This window comes from Pimephales promelas, chromosome 5 (genome assembly GCF_988280905.1).
Source record: "Pimephales promelas chromosome 5, fPimPro1.hap1.1, whole genome shotgun sequence".
In the NCBI taxonomy this organism is placed as follows: Eukaryota; Metazoa; Chordata; class Actinopteri; order Cypriniformes; family Leuciscidae; genus Pimephales; species Pimephales promelas.
This window is the reverse complement of record NC_142773.1, coordinates 39,678,738-39,701,750: the sequence shown is the minus strand read 5'-3', so window position 1 is coordinate 39,701,750 and position 23,013 is coordinate 39,678,738. Positions and strand designations below refer to the sequence as shown.

Sequence of the window (23,013 nt, the reverse complement as noted above, 5' to 3'; positions counted from 1 at the left end):
AGTCTGAGTCTACTAAACCTTTGACAAAATCACGCCGGACAAGTCAAATCTGCTGCCGCTGACCCAGAGAAAGCAGTTATCATGAAACAGCTTCACAAACTCTAGTATCATTATTTCGGTGTTACAAATATTCCAACACTATCTCGTTTTTGACGCATGATTAAAAAGTGTCTAATTCGTACTAATTCGTACGACCTCACGATTTGTCTAAACCCACGTGATGGTTAGGTTTAGGGGCGGGGTAAGGGGTAGGTAATTCGTACGAATCCATACGAATTGGCCAATTCGTAAAATATGTACGATTTAGCAAAATCGTATTAATTCGTACGAGTGAGGTCGTATGAATTGTTACGAATTAGCCACTTTTTAATCATTCGTCGAATTCGTACGACTTGGTCGTGAGATCGGGTTGAATATTCATATTATCGCAGAAGTACTGGGACAAAAGTATATAGTTTTGATATAAACATTAGCAATCGAAATAGAGGAAATCACCTTCATAAGTAACATGGCGCTTCAGATTACACGGTTAGTAACTGTTAAAAAATGTATTTGTCATTGAATCATTCCGTTACAAAAAAAGAACACGGCTAATTCATCCAGTAAGTGAATTGTTTATGAATGAGTCATTGAATCATTCATTGCATTAAAAGCATCTCAAGATGAACTTCCTGGAATTGTTTGGTTGCAAACTTCTCCCAAAACCTCTTTGACGTTTTAAGGCACAAAATTAAGAGTAATCCAGCCTCTCGCTCTCTTACACACAGATACACACACGCTCGCCTCGTAATGTGGGATTACGTAAGCAGCACTATTGGATTGTGCTGGCACCTTTGGTCCAGTAATCTCTGTAAATCATTTTAAATATGTTGCCATTACATGGCGGGAAAATCTCATCAAAATTGTATTATGAAGGCCCACTGCCTACATAGAGAAAGAAACGAGGAGAATGACTGTGTATTCAGACAGCTTTAGAACAGCTCTCTCTTGCCATCTCAGATTATACTGGAGGTTACTGACCTTGACTTGTGCGCTCGTGGATTAGATGCATATGCTAGTATCGCGCCATATGTATCTTGGGATGCATGTGTTGTATTAGCTGTCTGTTTTCCATGCCAAACCCACAGGTCAATCAGTGTTGATTTCCGGGATTATATGTGCACTGAATTGACAGATATAATACCAGTATATATGAGGCCTAGCAATTAAATGGAAAATGAAGTACATAATTGTACCTTTAGGGGTACAATGGCTTGTCACTGGGGCTGTACCCTCAAGGGGACAGATTTTGTACCCAAAAACTAATGTTAACTGTTTAAGAGCCAGGAGCCCAACTAAATCAAATACTGATCACCATAATGGTGACTTAAAAAATAGATTTTGTCCTTCAGTGATTCTGCTTGTTAAAATCAAGTGTCTTCAATCATCACTCAATGAATCACTTAATGAGCTTATTAACTTTAACACTCTTAAATGTTAATTTAACACTCATATTTGACCATTGAGTTTGAGTTTGGAGCCATATTTAAAACTGGAGTTTTGCTGTGTACAGTATCAAGAGACAGACTCTGCTAAGCCATTTTTTTCTGTAAAAGTTGTTGCTTAAAGGTTTTAATGATACCCTAATTATTTAAAGTAGATTTTAACTTATCACTATATTTGAGTAGCCTTGAAATAACCTTGAAATAAAGGAAATCACAAATATGTACCCTTGAGGGTACAGCCCCAGTGACAACAAGCCATTGTACCCCTAAAGGTACAATTATGTACTTTATTTTCTGAGAGTGTAGCATAAGTATGCAACGCATTAAGACGAAGACGAATCTTCATTAGACGAAGAATGAACACGAATAATAATGTAGAAATTCAAAACTGAGATGGTTCATAAGTTACCCTGTCCGTTCAAGTACACTCTCAGAAAAAAAGGTACAAAAGCTGTCACTGGGGCTGTACCTTTTCAAAAGGTAAACTTTTGTCCATTTTAGGTGCTAATATGTACATTTTAAGTGTTAATATGTACATTTTAGGTGACAATATGTCCATTTCAGGAGCTAATATGTACATTTTAGGTGCTAATATGTCCATTTTAGGTCCAAATATGTACATTTTAGGTGCTAATATGTACCACTAAGGTACCAATATGCAGCCTTTGGGTACAAAAGTGTACCTTATGAAAAGGTACAGCCCCAGTGACAGCTATTGTACCTTTTTTTCTGAGAGTGTATCCAATCAGTAGGTCCAGCATGGTTTTAAGATCATCTGAGCCAAACTTGGAAAGACCTAAACATAATTTGTTGGGTGAAGTAGCACTAGGTGGACCAGTTTCCAAACTTCTCAGGAACACTCAGAACATAATACTAAAGTTTTAAATGGGTCCTGATATCCCCTTTTACGAAGTCTTGATTTTGCTTTTGGGGTGCACTAGAAAATGCTTCCATGCTTGATTGTTAATAAAACACATTATTTTTCAACATTTCATCCTCCCCAGTCTGTCCCGAACGAGTCATTTTCGATGAAGCCACTCCTCCGGAAATACGAAATGTGTTGTGATTGGCAGCGCTTAGCGTGTGTTCAGGAAATGTTCTGAACAAGGATAATTCATAACTGTGTAATAACTCAATTCTAGTGTAAATATAAAGGATATCAGCAATTTTTTAACCAATTCGAGCCTGATTCAGACCCTGACAATGTTCACAAACAAGAGGATCACCCAGAAATGAATTCATGCACGGACTTTGCAATGCACGGATTTCACAGGACGTTTCAGAGTGGTATGTTTTTCTTTTACATTATAGGTGTGATGTTGTCCACCATTTAATTATGATATTTGTCGGAAAACTAACAGCAATCAATCACAAAAACATGGATAATTTCCTAAGAGGTGGTGAACAGACTTACACTCTTAGAAGAAAAGGTTCTATATAGAACCTTAAAAGGTTTCATCAGCGCTACATATTTGGAACCCCTAAAAGGTTCTATACACTCTTAAAAAAAGGGTTCCTCTGGGTTCTATATAGAACCCTGGGGTTCCATACTTGGCCAATAAAACCTTTTACCAAAAAAAATGGTTCTATATAGAACCATTTTTTTTATTTTTTTATTTATTTTATTTATTTAGTACAGGGACAGTGCATATTCATAAACATTTCTGTCAATATGCCAGAATTAGCCTAAAGGCTATTTTTCATCCACAGTCCCTAGACAGTTGGTAAGAGTCACCCTAAAAAAAGAAAAAAATTACATAGTTCATAGCACTAAAAAAAAATTAAAATACATTTAGTAAAATATCTATTATGTTAGCGTATATACTCTAAACACATCAAAACAACAATCGGACAAACATCACGTAAAAAACATGACAACACATAAAGAAAAAAAGTCAACAGTGTGCAACGAGAGCATGTGTAAATAGGCTAATGTTGGCAGATCTGATGATCAATAAGCCATTTTCTTAACTGAATTTTAAATGAACTATATATTTCTGATAGTAATGGGGGTGAGGTTCCACTCAGCAGCAGCTTGAACAGAAAAAGCAGTATGACCAAATACTGGAATTACTGGACAAATACCAAAATTTTGGAGTTCCATATATGAAGCGGGGGATGGAACCATTTCTGGTTCTAAATAGAACCATTTCTTCTAAGAGTGTACAAAAGCTATAGTAAACAACACCTGATCAACACTAATGTTGGCTAGCAGGAGAGCGTAGCAATAACATAAAACTCATAATTGGAACTGTTAATAGAAAATGCAACAAAAAATAATAAGACATACTTGTAAGTTGTGATCCAACAACAGACTGTCCTGCTCCATTTCAAGAGAAGCTTTTGTGTGTAGCGTTGTGGTTCTGGAAGCTGTTCTCCGTAAAATGTGAAGGATCATGTGACACTGAAGACTGGAGTAATGATGCTGAAAATACTGAAAAATAAAGGACATTTTAAAATATATTGCAATAGAGAAAAGGGGATTTTAAACTGTACTAATGTTTCACAATGACTCAAATAAATGCAGCCGTGGCGGTGGATTTTAATGGTATCTGATAAAATTCTAATGAAAACTCAATGCAAGGTTTGCTGCCCTGTTCAACAGGAAGTCATCAGCCTGTCTGAAGGAAGCACCGTGGACCTGAGGAAGCCCGGGGAGGATGAGGAGGAATATTCTGAGATGGCAGAAGATGTGATGGATCCAGAAGAGTGTTTCCCAGAGTGTAAGCAGATAATATATATATATATATATATATTTGTTCTCTGTGAACATGGCGTCTACAGGACCTGATCAGAATAATCTCTCTGTATCTCTCCAGTCTGTATGCAGCGCTGCAAGTGTTGTAATATAAACACAAGCAGAGGTTTGGGACAGATGTGGTGGAGGTTGAGGAAGACGTGCTATCAGATTGTAGAGCACAGCTGGTTCGAGACCTTCATCATCTTCATGATCCTCCTCAGTAGCGGAGCTCTGGTGAGGAACAAAGCTGATTGGTGAACTTTAACCATTCGTTTACTGTTCACTGTTCACTGTTCAAAACCGTGTTTTGCTCATTGGCTGCTAGAGCGGCAAAAGTCACACAGGTCCATATTGAGATTAAACGTGTAGCTAGATTAATCGGAATCACGTTTCCTGTTCTTATTGTGTAACGATTTTCTTCTGACAGGCGTTTGAAGACATTTACATAGAGCAGCGGAAGGTGGTGAAGGTGATGCTGGAATATGCTGACAAGGTGTTCAGCTACATCTTTGTGCTGGAGATGTTTCTGAAGTGGATCGCGTACGGCTTTAAGAAATACTTCACCAATTACTGGTGCTGGCTGGACTTCCTGATTGTGGACGTGAGTGGAAGAACCTTAATACTGGATCAGGGTTGGACTGTTGCGTTTCCATCTGGTAGACTCGGATCATTTAACCCTCAGGTGCTCTTCGGTCATTTCTGACTGAAAAAATTTCTGTTTTGAAATTTTAAAAATCACAGCTTCATCGGAATTTTACGAAACTTGGTGACTTTTATGGCATTGGGTATGTGAACACAAAAAAAAATTGAGGTCATGATCTGAGCATGTTAAGTGGTCGTAAAAAAAATAGTCACACTTGTGACTAAAATGACCCCCATAGGAAATGAATGGGAAATTGTAAAAAAAAAAAAGAAAAAAAAAAATTGTGAATTTTTGTTTGTCAATTTTTTTTATAAGAAATAGTTTTTGAGATTGTTTCAAATATATATTCAAATCCACCAACAACAACAAAAAATGTGTTCATAAACAGCTGGGGAATTCACATGCCTCTCCATAGAGAGCTGTACATGCCATCTAGTGGTTACACCACTTTTTCTCTATACTGTAACCAGATGGTGCTAATTTTCTTCTTCTTCAAAAATTTTTTTTTCTGAAGGCCTAGACTCTATATTAAACTAAAATACTGCATTAATATTTTTTTGAAAAAAAATAATGTGTATATATAGAAATATATATATTTCCATGGCAAAAATAAACCATAAATGTTGCATAAATATGAATAAATTAAATTACATTTTCTCAAAATCCTAAATTAAAAAAAATAAATATTATAGAACAAAAATAAATTGCATTGGTTTTACTGGGATGGAGAAAATTTCATTTTTAGGTGTCCGGTCACTTTTGACCGGGAAGATAACAAGTGTGACTCCGAAACGAAGAGCACCTGAGGGTTAATTTACCCTCGTTTTGGTTAATTTAGGCCAAAACGCGAGATATTTTAGTATGACATACAATCTTAAAAATAAAGGTTCTTTATTGGCATTGATGGGTTTAACAACCATCAAACCCTGCTTCCGTTCCTCAAAAGTTTATTTATAAGAGAAAAAAGGTTATTAAAATATTCTTCACACTAAGAAAAATCTTTTTTTTTTTATGAACTGGTCACTGAAAGGTTCTTTGACAAACCTAAAATGGTTCTTCAATGGCATCGCTGTGAAAAACCCCTTAGGGATCTTTATTTTTAAGAAATTAGACTATATTAATATCAGTTTAATATTTAGTGTAGCAATATATTCTCTTAGTATAAAGGGCCATGAATGTAAAACTAGATGTATTTTAACTGGTCTAACATGAGGAATCATTAATTTTGCAGATTTTTGAAGGCTGTTTGTTACAGTGATTTTACCACAAATGATATGAAACGTAGTGTCCTTAATCATGGAAAAACACACAATGCTTTTCCAAAATGTCTGCAACAGCAATCTTATGAAAAAAACACCATTGTTCAATTTATTAACGACTGGAATAAATAATTCTTCCGAAAAATAATATCATCATTGTAGGCTGTTTACCTTTGGAAAACAATTGTAACTCGTTGCATTAATATAGATGTGTTAAATTTAGGATTTATAGTTTAAGAACACAAGTATCTGGAGTAGCTCGACTAACACAAGCAGATTGTGTCTCACTTGATGCTCATCTGACCCACACAGATCTCCACACACACCTCTAACGATAGGGTAAGTTCATAGTTCAAAGGTCAGAGGTGAGCGAAGGTTCACATCTGTATCTCAGCTGCAAGTTCTCTTCTCATCCAGATATAAATGCCACCGTCTCTCAGCATTTATTTCGACCTTTAATTTAACATGGTGTCAAGTTTGTGATGTTTGATAAGTATCTTTACAGGACCTTGGCTTTTATATCAGAATATACACACTGTATCAATTAATTATCTGGAGAAGATCAGTTACATTTATGGCTGTCAATAAAATCAATGATCGTAAAGTGAGATGTGATGAATATGATCGGAAATCTGTATCGTATGTTTTAGTTGTTTAATTTTGCACTTTTATTCATGCTATTCATTCTTTGTCTTCTGAAGTTTTGTTTTAGAGCCAATTGCACAGAAATATCTTCTTTAGATATATTGCAGTGACAAGGGAAACTATAGAAATTGTTTTTTATAAAGAACTGACTATTCTTAGGACTTTTAAATTTAATAAGCCATACTATGAAACAATATCCTAATTGGAAATTCAGAATACAGTTTGGACTGATTATTCCAAGAAATTATTGAAGAAATTATTCAAAAGAAAAACCCAAATTCTTTATAAAACCTCACTCTATTTTATATATATGCATATTTATTATGCATATATAGTTGAGTATGTGGGTATGTACATTGATGTGCATATGTGCATACTTGTCCATGTTTTGTCTTCATTTCACCTCATCGAACACAATCCTACTGTAGGCTACCTAAGCCACAACCTGCCATTACAGCAGAAGACCATTCTGTTCTACACTGTCTGTCGACTTTGACTGTAGAATAGAGTGGAAACCTATTGCGATTTGTAAAACCATATGCCCTGATAAATAAGTTCCTATAGAATGTCCCAAAAATGCATCAATATTTGGTCAAAACGTGCGTTTTTTCTGTTTTGATATAGCTTTACCAGCTGTCAGTAGAATGCTAATGTCTCCACAGACATCTTTATTAGGTTTTCATTAAATCATAATATTTTTTTAATGATTTTCAGTTTTATGCATTTTTTTAGATTGCCTATTTCATCTAAAAGCCATTCATAGTAGTTCGAATTATATATTTTATTAAACATTTCTGTATGTTTTCTCATATTGCAGGTGTCTTTGATTAGCTTGGTCGCTAACTCTCTTGGCTACTCGGACTTCGGGGCCATCAAATCTTTAAGGACTCTCAGAGCTCTGAGGCCATTGAGGGCCCTGTCTAGATTCGAAGGAATGCGGGTAAGATAACTGATCTCTAACTGATAAAGCATGTCAAGTTTTCAGGGAATCTAGTCAGATTACCAGAGCCGATCCGCGATATACGCACACTACTCAAGGCCCCGCATCCATCTTGCGTCAAAGCGCGTCAATCAAAGTTTACAACGTCGATGAGATAATTAAGCAGAACTATACCTTCTGGTCACGAGAGAAATCACCATGCGAGTGAATTGCGGGAACAGCGATCAGGCAGACTTGTGTTCTCTCTCCTCTTCAAGTTTAAGTTGATGTGCATCTCGGTCTAACCAGCCGGATCTCATGAAAGAACGTATCTATACCACAAATTCATAAGTATGCCGTGTCATGACTACAGTACATCGGTGACGTTTATAACGAACCAAACCGTTTGGAATTGATGAAGTTATGGTTATTTAAAAAGTACACGCACCATTAAAACACAATTGCTGCGTCCCAATTTGCTTACTTATACTACGCCCTAAAAGTATGTACTCTTTTTATAATACTTTTGAGTGTGTAGCAAAAGAGTAGGCAAGCTTTGGGACGTACTATCACGTCATCTTTGACGGACAGCTCTGTCGCGTGCTGCGTGCATCCTGTCACCGTAAACTGCCCTGTCAATCATCTTGTCACAGTTAAAATCCTCCATTCTATCTAATTTTATTTCCTACCGTTTCGGAGAGGGCGTTCATCTGCCAGTTGTGGGTCTTTCATGCTCTCCTCGTGTTTGCAATTTGAATATAATGATGCATTTAAAACGTAATAGCTAAACGTGTCTTTAAAAAAGTTCACAACGCTGCTGCAAATGCAATATAATGTGTACAACGTTTAATAAATTCATTTTCGTCAGGTTAGATACTGATAATTAATCACTCGAAGCTCTTTATCTAAACCTCTCTACACAACCGCGGGGACTCGCGCGTCCTCCGTATCGACTACGTGTCTGTAGTTTTTTTTAACACTTTTTACTCGTGTTTGTAGTTCTAACCGAATCCTCGTCCAACGCGCAATGGTTTGTGGGCAATATCAGCCGTTAGAGTGTGCATCGATCTACACTTCGGATTCTGACCGGAAAAAGTAGACCATCCGGGTATCTTTGAAACACTCATTTCAACGTACTACGATTTGGGACGTACTAATTCTATTTTCGAATACTATTTAGGACGGATAGTATGCGAATTGGGACGCAGGGAGAGTTACGAGTGAGCGAGCTGCCTGTGGCAAGATGGCCGCCAGATGCAGACGTCGACATCCATTGGCCAGCAGTGCATCTAGCCTTTATTATGATTATCTATGATGGCCCATTTACCAGTAAATGCTTTATGCCCAGCTGCACTACTTCCTGAACTTCAACAAGCTCCTTGTTTCCTGTCTGCCATTATTGGCCAAATTGATTAATTCAGGTGTGTCTGATTATTGTTGCCATGACTACTGAGGTCAAGCACACCTGAATTAATCAATTTGACCAATAATGGCAGACAGGAAACAAGGAGCTGGCTGAAGTTCAGGAAGTAGTGCAGCTGGGCATAAAGCCCATTGACTAGCGCAAACCTTAGTAAATCACCTTTCATGATTTTTTTAAATGCTCCCATAAATTTAGCGTCTGAAATGGAAACTCCTACAAATGCATATGCAATAAGGTCATCCGCGAAAATAACATTTTCAGTGCTAATTTTTCACTGCGCGTCTTTAGTAAATCCTGACAGTAGCTTTTTAACGCCAAAAGAGGGTTTGCGGTGGCGCGAGCTGTTAGTAAATCGTGCAAAGATTTCATTTTAAAGATTCGAATTGAACTAAATTTTGGTTTTATGGTTTTGTGTTACTGACATTTTTATGACACCTCAAACATTTTATGGCAGATTGTAAATCAAAATTGAGATTTCACATCTCTCAAAATCTGAGATAATTGCGCAAAATACGTAATAAACCAAATATACCACGAATTTCTCATGTCATTTATACACCAATAGTTTTTGCATGCATAGGTTTTCGCGTGCAAATAATACACACTTTTTGCCGTGTAATATGCACGCACTCCACACCCCTAATCCTACCCAAGAGATTTACAGTGTGTAGCATCTGCACGCAAATAACATTTTTGGCTCTCGCTTGTAATCAGCAGACTTTTTCCCCAAGAATCAGTAGTTAAAAGGCTGATATTAAATGCTACATTTACATATCTCCAGCAAAATATCCCTGAATTTGTTATTTAGCAGAAAGATCTGATTACTTTGTTTGAATTGCTTGTGTGATCTAGCAATACAGTATCTGTATGTAGTCACAATATGATTGATTTGTGTATGGCATGATCACAGTCACCGGGATGTTGCCAAGTAAGACATGTTTCCAAAATGTAAATATATTCCTAACCCTACCCATCAGTTATCCCTAAAATCAGAGGGGAAGATGAATAAAACTGATTTAGATGCACCTAACCCTGGTTGTAAGCCTAAACTTGACATAATCTGTAGACTTGGCCCTCAAATCTGATTGGTTGATTGAAATGTTGTTCTTGGATCAACATAGGAACATGTTGCACTTGGTGAAATCCCATTCACCATGGTATCACATCCTAATTTCTGTTGTTCAGGTGGTAGTGAATGCACTGATAGGGGCCATCCCGTCCATCATGAACGTACTGCTGGTGTGCCTGATCTTCTGGCTCATATTTAGCATCATGGGAGTCAATCTTTTCGCTGGGAAATTTGGAAAATGCGTCAACAGGACAGGATACATCCACAATGTGTCCCTGGTCAACAACAAGACTGATTGCCAGTCCATGAACGACACCCAGTTCTACTGGACCAAAGTTAAGGTTAACTTCGACAACGTGGGACTTGGCTACCTCTCGCTTCTGCAGGTGGTGAGTGAAGCTTGTGCACCAGAACTGGCAAACAGGAGGCAGAATTCAATTTAAATTTACATTTAAGGAAGTGGAATATAATGGAATGCTTCTGTAAGTTTACACTCTTAGAAGAAAGGTTCTATATAGAACCTTAAAAAGGTTCTATCAGCGCTTCGTATTTGGAACCCCTAAAAGGTTCTACACAGAACCCTTTTTAAGGGTATAATTATAAGAACCCTTTAGGTGTGGTTTTAAACAATATAAATTACATTTTTAAGCATTATACACAAAACATTTGGGGTAGAAACATTTTTTACAAGATATTTTTATATTTTATATTAATATTTAACGTCGATATTTATTCTTAAAATAAAAATATCAATACAAACATAATATCCAACAAAGTTTTAAATTATTCATTCATTTATTTATTTTCATGGCTTTGTTAATTGTAAGTGCATGGGAATATTTCAGTTTAGGAAAAATCTATTTTACACATCAGAGAATTAGCATAATTAGTCCAAATTAATGATGTGATTATTTATGTTTGTTAAAAAAAACTAGGGCTGTCAAATGATTAATCACGATTAATCGCATTCAAAATAAAAGTTTGTGTTTACATAATATATGTGGGTGCACTGTGTATAATTATTATATATATATATATACACACATACATGCATGTATACTTAAGAAAAAAATATTATTTATATATAAAATATTTATATATAATATAAATTATATCTATGTACAGTATACACATGAAAATATTTCTTAAATATATATAAGCATGTGTGTGTATTTATATATATAAAATAATAATACACAGTGCACCCACATATATTATGTAAACACAAACTTTTATTTTGGATGTGATTAATCACAATTAATCGTTTGACAGCCCTAAAAAAAACTTGTGTTGGACTTATAAAATGCCTCTGTAATTTGACAGATAAATGTCTTTGGGTAACACTTTATTTTGAAGATCATGTTGACTATAAGGAACTTTACAACTAACTCTCATTAGAGTGAGTACACTGTCTGCTTAATATCTGCTAACTTTTTATTGTGATGATCCTCCAACAGACATTCTACAGACTATAAGTATATTTGCTACTGGATGTCGACTTATTCTAACCTGAACTCTACTAGTCTATAAGTAATATTCCACCTAACTCATTACTAGTCAACAGAATGTGTTAAAGGGACCATCAAAATAAATTGAAACCTGTCTTTGAATTGCAGTTCAATAAATTCCTCTTCCTCTCGTTCCATTCCGTTGTTGTGTTTCAAATTCAAATTCAAGGGAGCAAATTCTAAAATTCTAAATTCTGACCTTCCTGAAGAATTTAGTGCAACACTTTAGAATCATCCTTCATATTTGTTAAGGTAGCCAAGCAACCAGAGTTCATCAGGGTCCTGCAACTCCTCTATGTTATTTACCTCTAGGAACAATCTCTCAAATCACCACAGGTTCTAATTTCAGTAACCATGGCAATGACATCCCAAAATGGCCTAGTTTAATAGCGTTCACGCTGACTCTTGATGAGTCACCCTTTGTCTTTACAGAAAAGAAATAACACGTAAAAGCGTAATTACCTCAGACTAAAAAAAAGTCAAGTTTTGAAAGAAATGTGCTCACCTAGAAACAGAACATATCTTTGAATAAATTGACAATCTTTCTCTTTTAAATGTACATTTTCTGTTTTTCAGGCAACATTCAAAGGCTGGATGGAAATCATGTATGCCGCCGTAGACTCTCGTGGAGTAAGCATTTTGTTTTGGTTCATTACTAAAATGAATGACAAATGCAACAAAAATTTGGTCTTCAACTACAATCTAGTTCTAGAACCTAGAATTTAACAATATCTTTTTTAAGCTCCATAGAAACTAATAGTAACTCAATTATCAAATGCAAAAAAACTAAAAAATAAAGAGGGTTCACCTAAGGTGCTGCAAAGAACCATTGAAGAACCTTCATTTTTTTTTGTTTTTCTTGTTTGTCAGGTTGAGGAGCAGCCCGTCAAAGAGATAAACCTCTACATGTACCTCTACTTTGTCATCTTCATCATCTTTGGATCGTTCTTTACCTTGAATTTGTTCATTGGGGTCATCATCGACAACTTCAATCAACAGAAACGAATGATAGGTGTTTAAGATCTACCTCTTTTCCGAAAGCATTAATTTACATTTAATGTGTTCCATGAAAATAACAGCAGCTGGTTGTTCTCTGTGCTAAAGGTGGCCAGGATATATTCATGACCGAAGAACAGAAGAAGTACTACAACGCCATGAAGAAACTTGGATCCAAAAAGCCACAGAAGCCAATTCCAAGACCAGTGGTAAGAGTATGATTTTTTCAACGCATTCTAGGGCGTCATATAGTGACGCTTTTGAAATTTCGTCTAAATCCAATGCACATGGCACCCTTTAGTGTCTATATAACACACACAGAGCTTTGTTCGGTTATGGGTAGGTTTAGGTCTGGGGTAGGGTTAGGGTTAGACCACTAGGAGGCGCCTTCTGGCCCATATACATTGGGCAACTCCGGTCCTCGAGGGCCACTGTCCTGCAAAGTTTAGCTCCACCCCTGTGAAAAATTTGTTTTTAGTAATCCCGAAAACATTGATTAGCTTGTTCCGGTGTGTTTAATTAGGGTTAGAGCTAAACTCTGCTGGCCCTTGAGTACCGGAGTAGCCCATCCCTGCGCTAAAGGGTTCAATGTGTGTTGGATGTAGAAGCAATGTCAAAAGCGACACTATGTGATGACTTGGGATGAGAACGGGCTGGATTTTTTCCAACTAAAAATTTGTAATCGATCTCATAACGAATGCCCTTTCCATTTTTTAACCATAAACACATTTCCATCTAGAACATTCTACAAGGATTCTTCTTTGACTTGGTGTCCAAGCAAGCCTTTGACATCACCATCATGTTGCTCATTATCCTCAACATGATAACCATGATGGTCGAGACCGATGAACAATCTGCTCGCATGGAGTTCATCCTCAATAACATCAACCTGGCCTTCATCGTCATCTTCACCACCGAATGCCTCGTCAAGATTTTTGCCCTCCGCTGTTATTTCTTCACCATTAGTTGGAACATATTTGACTTTGTCGTTGTCATTCTGTCCATCGTTGGTAAGTGCACGACTTTCCAGTCTGGTAAGTGGTGGTGTGGCTGATGTAAGATCTGGTCCCTTCTGAAAAGACCAACTTGGTTTACACTAGTAAGTACTCTGTTACTGGCCTATCTGGTCACCATTATGGTGAAGCCAAGGAGGTTTTGCTGGTTTAAGATAGTTAAAGGGGTGATGAACTGAGAAATCAAATTTTCCTTGAGCTTTTGACATCTAACGCCGCCGTCACACTGGCAGTTTAAATCTGCTCCGTAATACGCAATACGTTCCCAACGGACGCCGTACTACACAGTGAAAAGCGTCGGACGCGGGTAGAACAAAAATGGCGGAGAGATTAAAAGTTGATTCTGTTCTGTATGAGCTCTCTGATGAGGGTTATGCTGCGTGAGGAAAGTTGCTGAGGTCAGGTCGGCTAAAAAATGTGATATGGTGGTTATAGTGGTCAATTTTATTTTATGAAAATAAAAAATGACATGACAACTTATCGTTATAAAATCATTATTTATTTTATTAAAAGTTAATAATTCAGGTTTGTTTATTAGTACCATAGCAACGGTCAACTTCCGCTGGAATTGTCGGATAGGAACCGTCCGTAGCTTTTCGCACGAGTTCAAATTTTTGAACGCATCCGGATGACCAACGGACACGATTTTCTTCGCACCGCACTCGGTCGGACCCATTCGCATGCGGTCTGCGAATGTCCATAGGAAATGAATGACTTCCGGTCGTTTCACAGCCACATCGGAGCGGATTTCAACTGCCAGTGTGAAGGCGGCGTAAGATGTCATCATATAATAAGAATATCCTGTAAGTTTCAGAACTGAAAACATCCTTGTTAGTCCAATAAAAGCTAACGACTCGTTTTTAAAAGTGGGGACCTATGACGACAATGAGGATAAAACACCACCCCGCAGAAGAAGATCAACGCCTGCTTCAACGCGGCCAGTTTAGCCCCGCCCACCGATTCACGCATTACACACATAGCTAAATAACATAGATTCCTACCTTGTGATGACAAACCGGATTGAGCTACCGAGCAATACACATGGTTGTGGAATAAGACAGTCACTCCATAAGCTTTCTCTGGATTCCAGTAGGACTGCATGGATAAACTTTATTTTTAATGATGTTCCAGCTGATGAGGTAAAACATTGTCCGTCTGTTCGCTTCATTTCACTGAGGATTGTTTTATAAACAAGACTGGATTTGCAGACCGATTAAGAGTAAAGAACGGTGCTGTGCCGTCTATATTGGATCTGACAGGAATGGTGCAACACACGGACTCTGGGTCGAACATGTATGGGCGAATCATTCTGGTTGCCATTTTACAACATTGGACATTTTCAGAAAAATTTCCCCAAAGTGCACCTACGAGTGAGTTAAAACTCATTATAATATGCAAAACTGTTATCCACTCACAGCAGTGGGCGTTTACTTCCAAGTCTTCAGTGCGAGACGCCCATAAAAAGCGAGCGTTTTTGAGCTAGGCTCAAAACTAGGGTAGAAAATAGCCTATTACTTATTCATTTTGATGTTTTTGAATGCAAAAACCAAGCAAACGTCATAAGTTGACCTCAGACAACAATATACTACAATTTAAAAAGCCAGTTCATGACCCCTTTAAGAAACTTGTCAGAGACACCAGCTTGTCTTTTCAACGGGGTTGTAGTGATCTGAGATGTTCATAGTGCCCTTTCTCAATTCTTCAGACGATTTTTCATTGCACATGTTGATTTCTGTTCTTCGTTTGTCTTTCCAAACAGGAATCGTCCTTGCTGACATAATAGAAAAGTACTTTGTGTCCCCGACTTTGTTTCGAGTCATCCGCTTGGCGAGAATAGGAAGAGTCCTCCGACTGATACGAGCCGCTAAAGGAATAAGGACGTTACTTTTTGCCTTAATGATGTCGCTGCCGGCGTTGTTCAACATCGGCCTCCTGCTCTTCCTGGTCATGTTCATCTATGCCATTTTCGGCATGGCAAACTTTGCCTACGTCAAGAAGCAGGGTGGGATTGACGACATGTTCAACTTTGAAACCTTCGGGAACAGCATCATTAGCCTTTTCCAGATCACCACATCGGCCGGTTGGGATAACCTACTGGATCCCATTCTGAACAACTCGCCGGAAGAGTGCAGCTCGGCTTTCGTCAACACCGGAACCAACACTAAGGGCAACTGCGGCAACCCCTCGGTAGGAATCACTTTCTTCGTCAGCTACATCATCATTTCCTTCCTGATCGTGGTCAACATGTACATCGCCATCATTCTGGAAAACTTCAGCGTGGCCACCGAGGAGAGCACAGAACCCCTGAGCGAGGACGACTTCGAGATGTTCTACGAGGTGTGGGAGAAGTTTGACGTCGAGGCCACGCACTTCATCGAGTACTCCAAACTCTCCCGTTTCGCCGACAGCCTTTCCGAACCTCTGAGAATCGCCAAACCCAACAAAATCAAGCTTGTCCACATGGACCTTCCCATGGTCAGCGGCGACAGGATCCACTGCCTGGACATCCTGTTCGCCTTCACCAAGCGGGTCCTCGGGGAGACCGGGGAAATGGACGCTTTGAAGCAGCAAATGGAGGAGAAGTTCATGATGGCGAACCCTTCCAAGATGTCCCATGAGCCCATCACCACCACGCTCCGGCGCAAGCAGGAGGAGATTTCGGCAACCCTGATCCAACGCGCCTATAGAGCGCACCTGATTAGACGGCAAATGAAGCAGGCTTCTTACTTGTACAGGCACATAAACCACGACGCACTCTGGTCGGAAGAGGACGGCGCTCCGGAGCGCGAAGGACTTATAGCATCTATGATTAAAGAGCACTACGGTCCACCGGTGCGGACACTGTACTTAGCTTCCTCTCCGCCATCCTATGAGGCTGTGACGAAGGGTCCTAGTGACCGTTTCAAGACGTTAATATCGGACTCCAGATCCGGCGAGCCTCATAAATCAGAAGAGACGTATGACGAGACCTTTCTTTAGGACCATCTTTGCTTGCTTTTTTACTTCGTCTAATCGGCAAGATTTCACTTTTTTAATGTATAAGAACATCGACAACCTGGACAACCCACACTCTTAGAAGAAATGGTTCTATTTAGAACCAGAAATGGTTCCATCCCCCGCTTCATATATGGAACTCCAAAATGGTTCTATATAGAACCATTTTTTTGGGTAAAAGGTTCTATTGGCCAAGTATGGAACCCCAGGGTTCTATATAGAACCCAGAGGAACCCTTTTTTTAAGAGTGTATAGAACCTTTTAGGGGTTCCAAATACGTAGCGCTGATAGAACCTTTTAAGGTTCTATATAGAACCTTTTCTTCTAAGAGTGCATGTTGTTTTGTCTAAAAATATGACATGGCATCATGGTAAACGGACATGGATATATCAAAGTGAGGATGTACACGCTAGAGAATGTACTTCAACTCAGATGTGTTGCACAGATCGCAACTGTAATATATTGCACAGACGTTTCCTATAAAGCCTAACAGGCCACATATAGTTTTTTTTCCCAGGATTACAGAATCTAAGCAGAGTTTACTGTTGCTCAGGTGAGGAATGTTATAACTTTTTTTACACTTGAGGAGAGTGACTGAGATTTTGAGTAACCGGTGCAAGGAAAAGGCCCTTAAAAGCAGTTTGAATGACTACAAAGTGAGTGATTTTTGCATTTTTATCAGTGCTTGAGGAATTTGTTTTTCTTGTTGAACACAGGCAGGGTTATGAAATCGAAATTGACTATTTGAGTCATTATGTATTGTGCTTGTTTGACACACATTATTCCAAAGAATTAACATGTCTATGTAATCTTTCTTCAAACTATGAAACTTTCCTTTTCAGGATGATGTCATGTATTTTTCAATCTCTTCTCTCCAACTGCTTTCCTCCATTTTGATATGCAAAGCCCAGTTTTAATGATTCAATCAATTCCCAATGGATTAAAAAAAAAAATACTGTCACTAAGCTCAAAACTTAACTTAAACTGAAATTAAATTGTTACGATCTAAAAAATGCTGGGTTGTTTGAACCCAAATTTGGATTAAATATGGAAAAACCCAAATGTTGGTTTAAAAATGTCATTTAAAATGTTAACCCAACATTTGGGTTTGTCCATATTTGACCCAAATTTGGGTTGAAACAACCAGAATTTTTTTTTTTTATACAAAATCTGAATTAGCTAAAATGACCTTCAGCTACTTGTGTTTTACTGCAGCATTGTCAATATTTGGCACATGGAAATTCATATGAATTACTGGTGTCAGAATAATATGACTGATATTTGCTGATAGAATACACATTTTACATGTAAATAAAAGCTTTTATTGGACTAACAAGGATGTTTTCAGTTCTGAAACTTTCAGGATATTCTTATTATATGAATACGGCATTTTTCATGCATATAGGAATATAAATTCACATGCATCAAATGAATTTCTGTAACATTTATACATTACGTTAACCAATATAATGTACATAAGCGATTGGGAAGAAACGTACAGATGTATCATCAACACATGTGCAGGTATATCAATTTCTGTGTTCAACAAGATATTCTACTCCTTTTTTTAATGAAACAAAATTCTCCTTTACACAAAATGTATTTAATTGTATGGGGCATTTATGAAACATAAAAAAACAATAAAAGTTCTCAATGCATTTTACAAAAATGTTTAGGCTTTAAGGTGACTGATGTATGGATCACATATTTCGATCTAACTTTGTATGTTACACATTCGCTCTTCTGCTGTGAATCACATGAATTGGGAATTAATTGAATGCCAATAATTAGTTTATCAGCAAAGTTTTTCTCACTTTGAAATTAATTTTTGATATGTTTTAGCTTACCTTAAGGGCATCCAAGATGTAAGTGTCTTTTTTCCACAGTATTTTCAATTTTGATATTTTTAGGTCAAACCGTTCTTGTCTGTCAGTCATATAATGGAGGTCTATGGTCACCACCTCAAAGAGCATGCACAGAGAAGTCCAAATTAAACATGATTTAATGACTCGTAAATGTAAGTACACACTGATGGCCTAAGACACAAAACGAGCGGTTTGTGTGAGAAAACGACGTCCAAGTGATCTGATGGCACGGGCACTTCGGTCTGCGCCAGAAGGTTGGGAAAAAAATTCAACGTTGTCTGTTGATATATTGAAATCGTCTTCCATTGCGATTTCCTGTATATATAAATATGTTTAGATCTTGACAGTGAAAGGTAACACTTCTGAAATCTCTGTGTAAACAATGAGTGACGTACACGCGCGAGAGATCACTTCCGGCACTTGTGTAGACCGAAGCGACAAGAGGTAAAAAAGATATAAATCTACCTCTTTTACAAGAGGTAAAAAAGATATAAATATTGTTCGTTTTCGCACACAAACTGCTCATTTTGTGTCTTAGGTCATCAATGTGTACTTACATTTACGAGTCATTAAATCATGTTTAATTTGGACTTCTCTGTGCATGCTCTTTTAGGTGGTGACCATAGACCTCCATTATATGACTGACAGACAAGAACGGTTTGACCTAAAAATATCAAAATTGAAACTACTGCGGAAACAAAGACACCTACATCTTGGATGCCCTTGAGGTAAGCTAAAACATACCAAAAATTAATTTCAAAGTGAACTATCCCTTTGAGAAGAAATTGTCTTTGTTCCCAGTAAAGAAAGACTGGTCAAAATTATGTTTAACATTCGAAAACAGGAGCTTCATACTCAACAGCGGGGCAGTTTTTGTTGATTTGGGAACAGTATGCATAAATTCGTGCTCTGGGCTCTTGGTTAGGGAGCCAATTTGGCTGCGTCCCCTGGGAGTTTGCCCTTTCTCCAGCCCAGGGCGAGGGTGTTCAAATCCTCCACAGACCAGCTGGACCTCCAGGATAATCCCAGCGGAAAATAATCACTTGTTTTAATTACACACAAATGCACTCATACTTTAGTTCGCTCTCTGTCACACAGTCACAGACCTTAAAACTGATAACTTTTAGAAACACACAAATGCGGTTGCCTTTTCCATTTGGTAATATGAATGCTTGGTGTTTCTTTTCAAAGATTTTAAATATTTTATCAGAAAAAAATGATCAATCTAATAGTCTTAAAGTGCTAATGAAATGCATAATGCTGGCTAAATAATGGTAAATTTAAAGCTAAATTCCTAATAATATTGGTATATTTTGAACTGTGATGGACAGAAAATCTTGAACCAAAATGGTAGATTTGGAATTGCCAAGTCGTTCTATAGAGAGCATTATTTTGCTTGTGACACTGTACTATTATATACTTTTTCAAGTTATTTTCTGAACATGCTTTAATTTTAATTCTTTGTGTCTCTCTTTAAAAAAAATGCACTTTACTGAATGTGCCTGCGTAACTGATCTGATGTTTAAACATCTGAACATGTGGCTGGGATTAAGCTCAACTAAAGGAAACCCATTATTAAAGATTAAAATGCACTATAACTAATTACATACACACGCACATGCACATCTAAATTAACAACAAAAAAAGTGATTTTGAACATAAAACAAAAACAGAAAGTGTTGCTATTTTTTATTTTGACAGCAAAATAACGCCATCAGTGAGTAAATGTGATTAGATTAGCGCCAGAGGAATGACTGACGAAGATCATCATTTGTTCACTTCCTGGATTTAAGGATGTGAACACTCTTAATCAGGATGTGTGAATTACCGTTGCCATGGCCACCATGGAAAAGCTCCGCTTCATTGGTCTAGCCTTCTGATTAAGTTATAACAATAGACTAAAAATGTATAATTGAAATTACATATAACAAGCTAAAACCTGTATGAAAAGGTACTATTGATAATATATGCACATTCATGTTCACAAAATTAAATTCTAACTGTAAATACATTCATGATGTGTATTTGAGTACTGTGTGTGTCTCTGTGTGATACACATACCCAATTCACATCATAAATGTTTGTATATGAATATATGAAGAGTTCAGATGCAAAAGCCTCTAAGTGCCATTTGAAATTTTCTTCTAGAATGATCATTTTTATCAAGCTTGTATATTTAAGTTCAGTGATTTCACTTAAATGGCAATGATAATTACCTAATTGTTATTTAAGTGAAATGACTGAACTTAAATATACAAGTTTGATAAAAATCATCATTAAAAAAGAAAATTTCAAATGGCATTTAGAGGCTTTTGCATCTGAACTCTTCATATATATATATATATATATATATACAGCAAAATCCCCAGTGTTAAATTAACACTGAGAGTGTGAATTAAATAAATTCTGAGCAGAGTGTTAAATGGACATTGAAGTAGTGTTAAAGTTAATGAGATAATTAAGTGAATAATTTAGTGATTATTGAGCATTATTGAAGACACTTGATGTTTCTATGTATATATATATATATATGTGTGTGTGTGTGTGTGTGTGTGTGTGTGTGTGTGTGTGTATATATATATATATATATATACAGTATATATATATATATATATATATATATATATATGAAGAGTTCAGATGCAAAAGCCTCTAAGTGCCATTTAAAATTTTCTTCTAGAATGATCATTTTTATCAAGCTTGTATATTTAAGTTCAGTAATTTCACTTAAATGGCAATGATAATTACCTATTATTTGTTATTTAAGTGAAATTACTGAACTTAAATATACAAGTTTGATAAAAATCATCATTAAAGAAGAAAATTTCAAATGGCATTTAGAGGCTTTTGCATCTGAACTCTTCATATATATATATATATATATATATATATATATATTTATTAAATACACATGGATGTTTGTTTGTGTGTATATATAGTATATATGTGTGTGTATATATTAATAACAACAACTCAGTAAAGCCAGGTTAAACTGTCATAAAGACTACAAAATCTGCATGCGTGCGTTTGTGAAAAAAAAAAACCAAACAAAAAAAAAACACTGACACTGAGACATAAAGTGCATGACATCAGCAGCAAAGCACATTTGTGACCTTTGACCTCATGAAAATACCCCCAAAAATGTATATAATCGAATCGTCTCTTGCTATTTTGATATCTCTGATAAGGTCTTTTGGGAGATATCAATACGAATAGTTTGGTCAATTCAGTCACCATTTGTGGGAATGTGTGGGTTCAAAATAATCGATGAATGAATTAATAAACCGATGAATGAATTAATAAATGTTCATATGATGACACCATGGAACGCTACAATGGAAATATGATTCCAGTTCTTGAAATACACAAGCAAATGTGTACAGCACCATCTTCTGAGAAACAAACAAAAATCATAATATGATCATAATAATCCACCATAGGAAAAAAAAAAAATGCAATTAACGCAGTCCATCTGTTGGGTCAGCAAGGGCTTAGAAAGGTTTGGAGAAATCCTGACCCGGAGGGAAGCTCTGCTTATTTCCACTAAACTGAAAAAGAGACTTTTCCTGAAAAAGGCTTTTTTTTTTTTTTTTTTTGCTGTTGTTCATTTTAATGCATTTCCTTTGCCATTATTTAATCTTGCATGGAGTCAGCATGTCATGATCACGAAATAAAACGTGTCATCATGACCCTGACATTAAAATCTGTTGAAATGATTCCACACTGCATCAATAGAAGTTACAACATTCGTTTTTCACAACATCATTTGCATACCTGTCTTGCTCTATTTAAAGTTTGTGTCTCTTACCGGTTTGTTGTTTGTCTGAGGGATGCTTCAGTTCAGCTTCTGTCCACTGCGTCTGCATGTTGTAATCGAAAACATCAAGCTAGTCTAAATATTTGTAACTGAGAGAGTTTGCTTGAACAAAGACTTCACTTTTGGTCTGTTTATAACACAAAGTCATTAAGACTTAAACGTAGTGCACAAGACAGGCGACTTTAAATATCTCTTGAAATGGTTTGACAAACACAGCTGTCTTTCCAGTGTTGAAGTGTTTCCTATTCAAACAGGAAGTTGAGGCAGGGCATACTAAAAGTCTTGTTTTTTTCAATTATCCAATAGCCTTCATTTTATGTTAAAGCCGTACACAAATGAAGGCAAGACTGCAACCGTAGGTGAAAAAAGTGTAATGTCTGTTAATGCTGTGCAGGCAAGGAGACCAGAGGCCGTTTTTTAAAATGGATGTAAATGAAGGAGAGGCTTTATTACACTGAATAAACTACTTTTGTGAGGACTTGGTCTGAGTAGTTCGGTTCAGGCGCTGCTCAGTCCTTCTCCGATGCCGACAGCAACATTGAGTTGTCATCATAGGCGTCGATTTCGGTGGGGACACAGATTTCGTCATTAGTCATTTTGTACCCACCACTTTTGGAAACATTGAGGCACGGATGTAC

The 23,013-nt window shown here is 37.0% G+C and overlaps 1 protein-coding gene and 1 long non-coding RNA gene across 2 annotated transcripts in view; one reads left to right on the top strand and one right to left on the bottom strand.

The window, feature by feature from the left end:
- The window catches only part of scn12aa (sodium channel, voltage gated, type XII, alpha a), a 75,026-nt gene extending 56,589 nt beyond the window's left edge, over positions 1-18,437 (top strand). The window contains exons 18-27 of the mRNA XM_039675555.2: positions 4,090-4,207; positions 4,304-4,458; positions 4,652-4,825; positions 7,589-7,711; positions 10,299-10,571; positions 12,267-12,320; positions 12,561-12,702; positions 12,795-12,895; positions 13,426-13,696; positions 15,459-18,437. Coding sequence (XP_039531489.2) covers positions 4,090-4,207; positions 4,304-4,458; positions 4,652-4,825; positions 7,589-7,711; positions 10,299-10,571; positions 12,267-12,320; positions 12,561-12,702; positions 12,795-12,895; positions 13,426-13,696; positions 15,459-16,678 — 2,631 coding nt within the window. The 3' untranslated portion in view covers positions 16,679-18,437. The remainder of the gene's footprint in view (positions 1-4,089; positions 4,208-4,303; positions 4,459-4,651; positions 4,826-7,588; positions 7,712-10,298; positions 10,572-12,266; positions 12,321-12,560; positions 12,703-12,794; positions 12,896-13,425; positions 13,697-15,458) is intronic.
- The window catches only part of LOC148981504 (uncharacterized), a 29,865-nt gene extending 7,248 nt beyond the window's left edge, over positions 1-22,617 (bottom strand). Inside the window, exons 1-2 of the long non-coding RNA XR_016168588.1 lie at positions 22,367-22,617; positions 3,775-4,455 (exon numbers count right to left, since the gene is read on the bottom strand). This is a non-coding gene — a long non-coding RNA (uncharacterized LOC148981504). The remainder of the gene's footprint in view (positions 1-3,774; positions 4,456-22,366) is intronic.
- Positions 22,618-23,013: the final 396 nt, after the last annotated feature.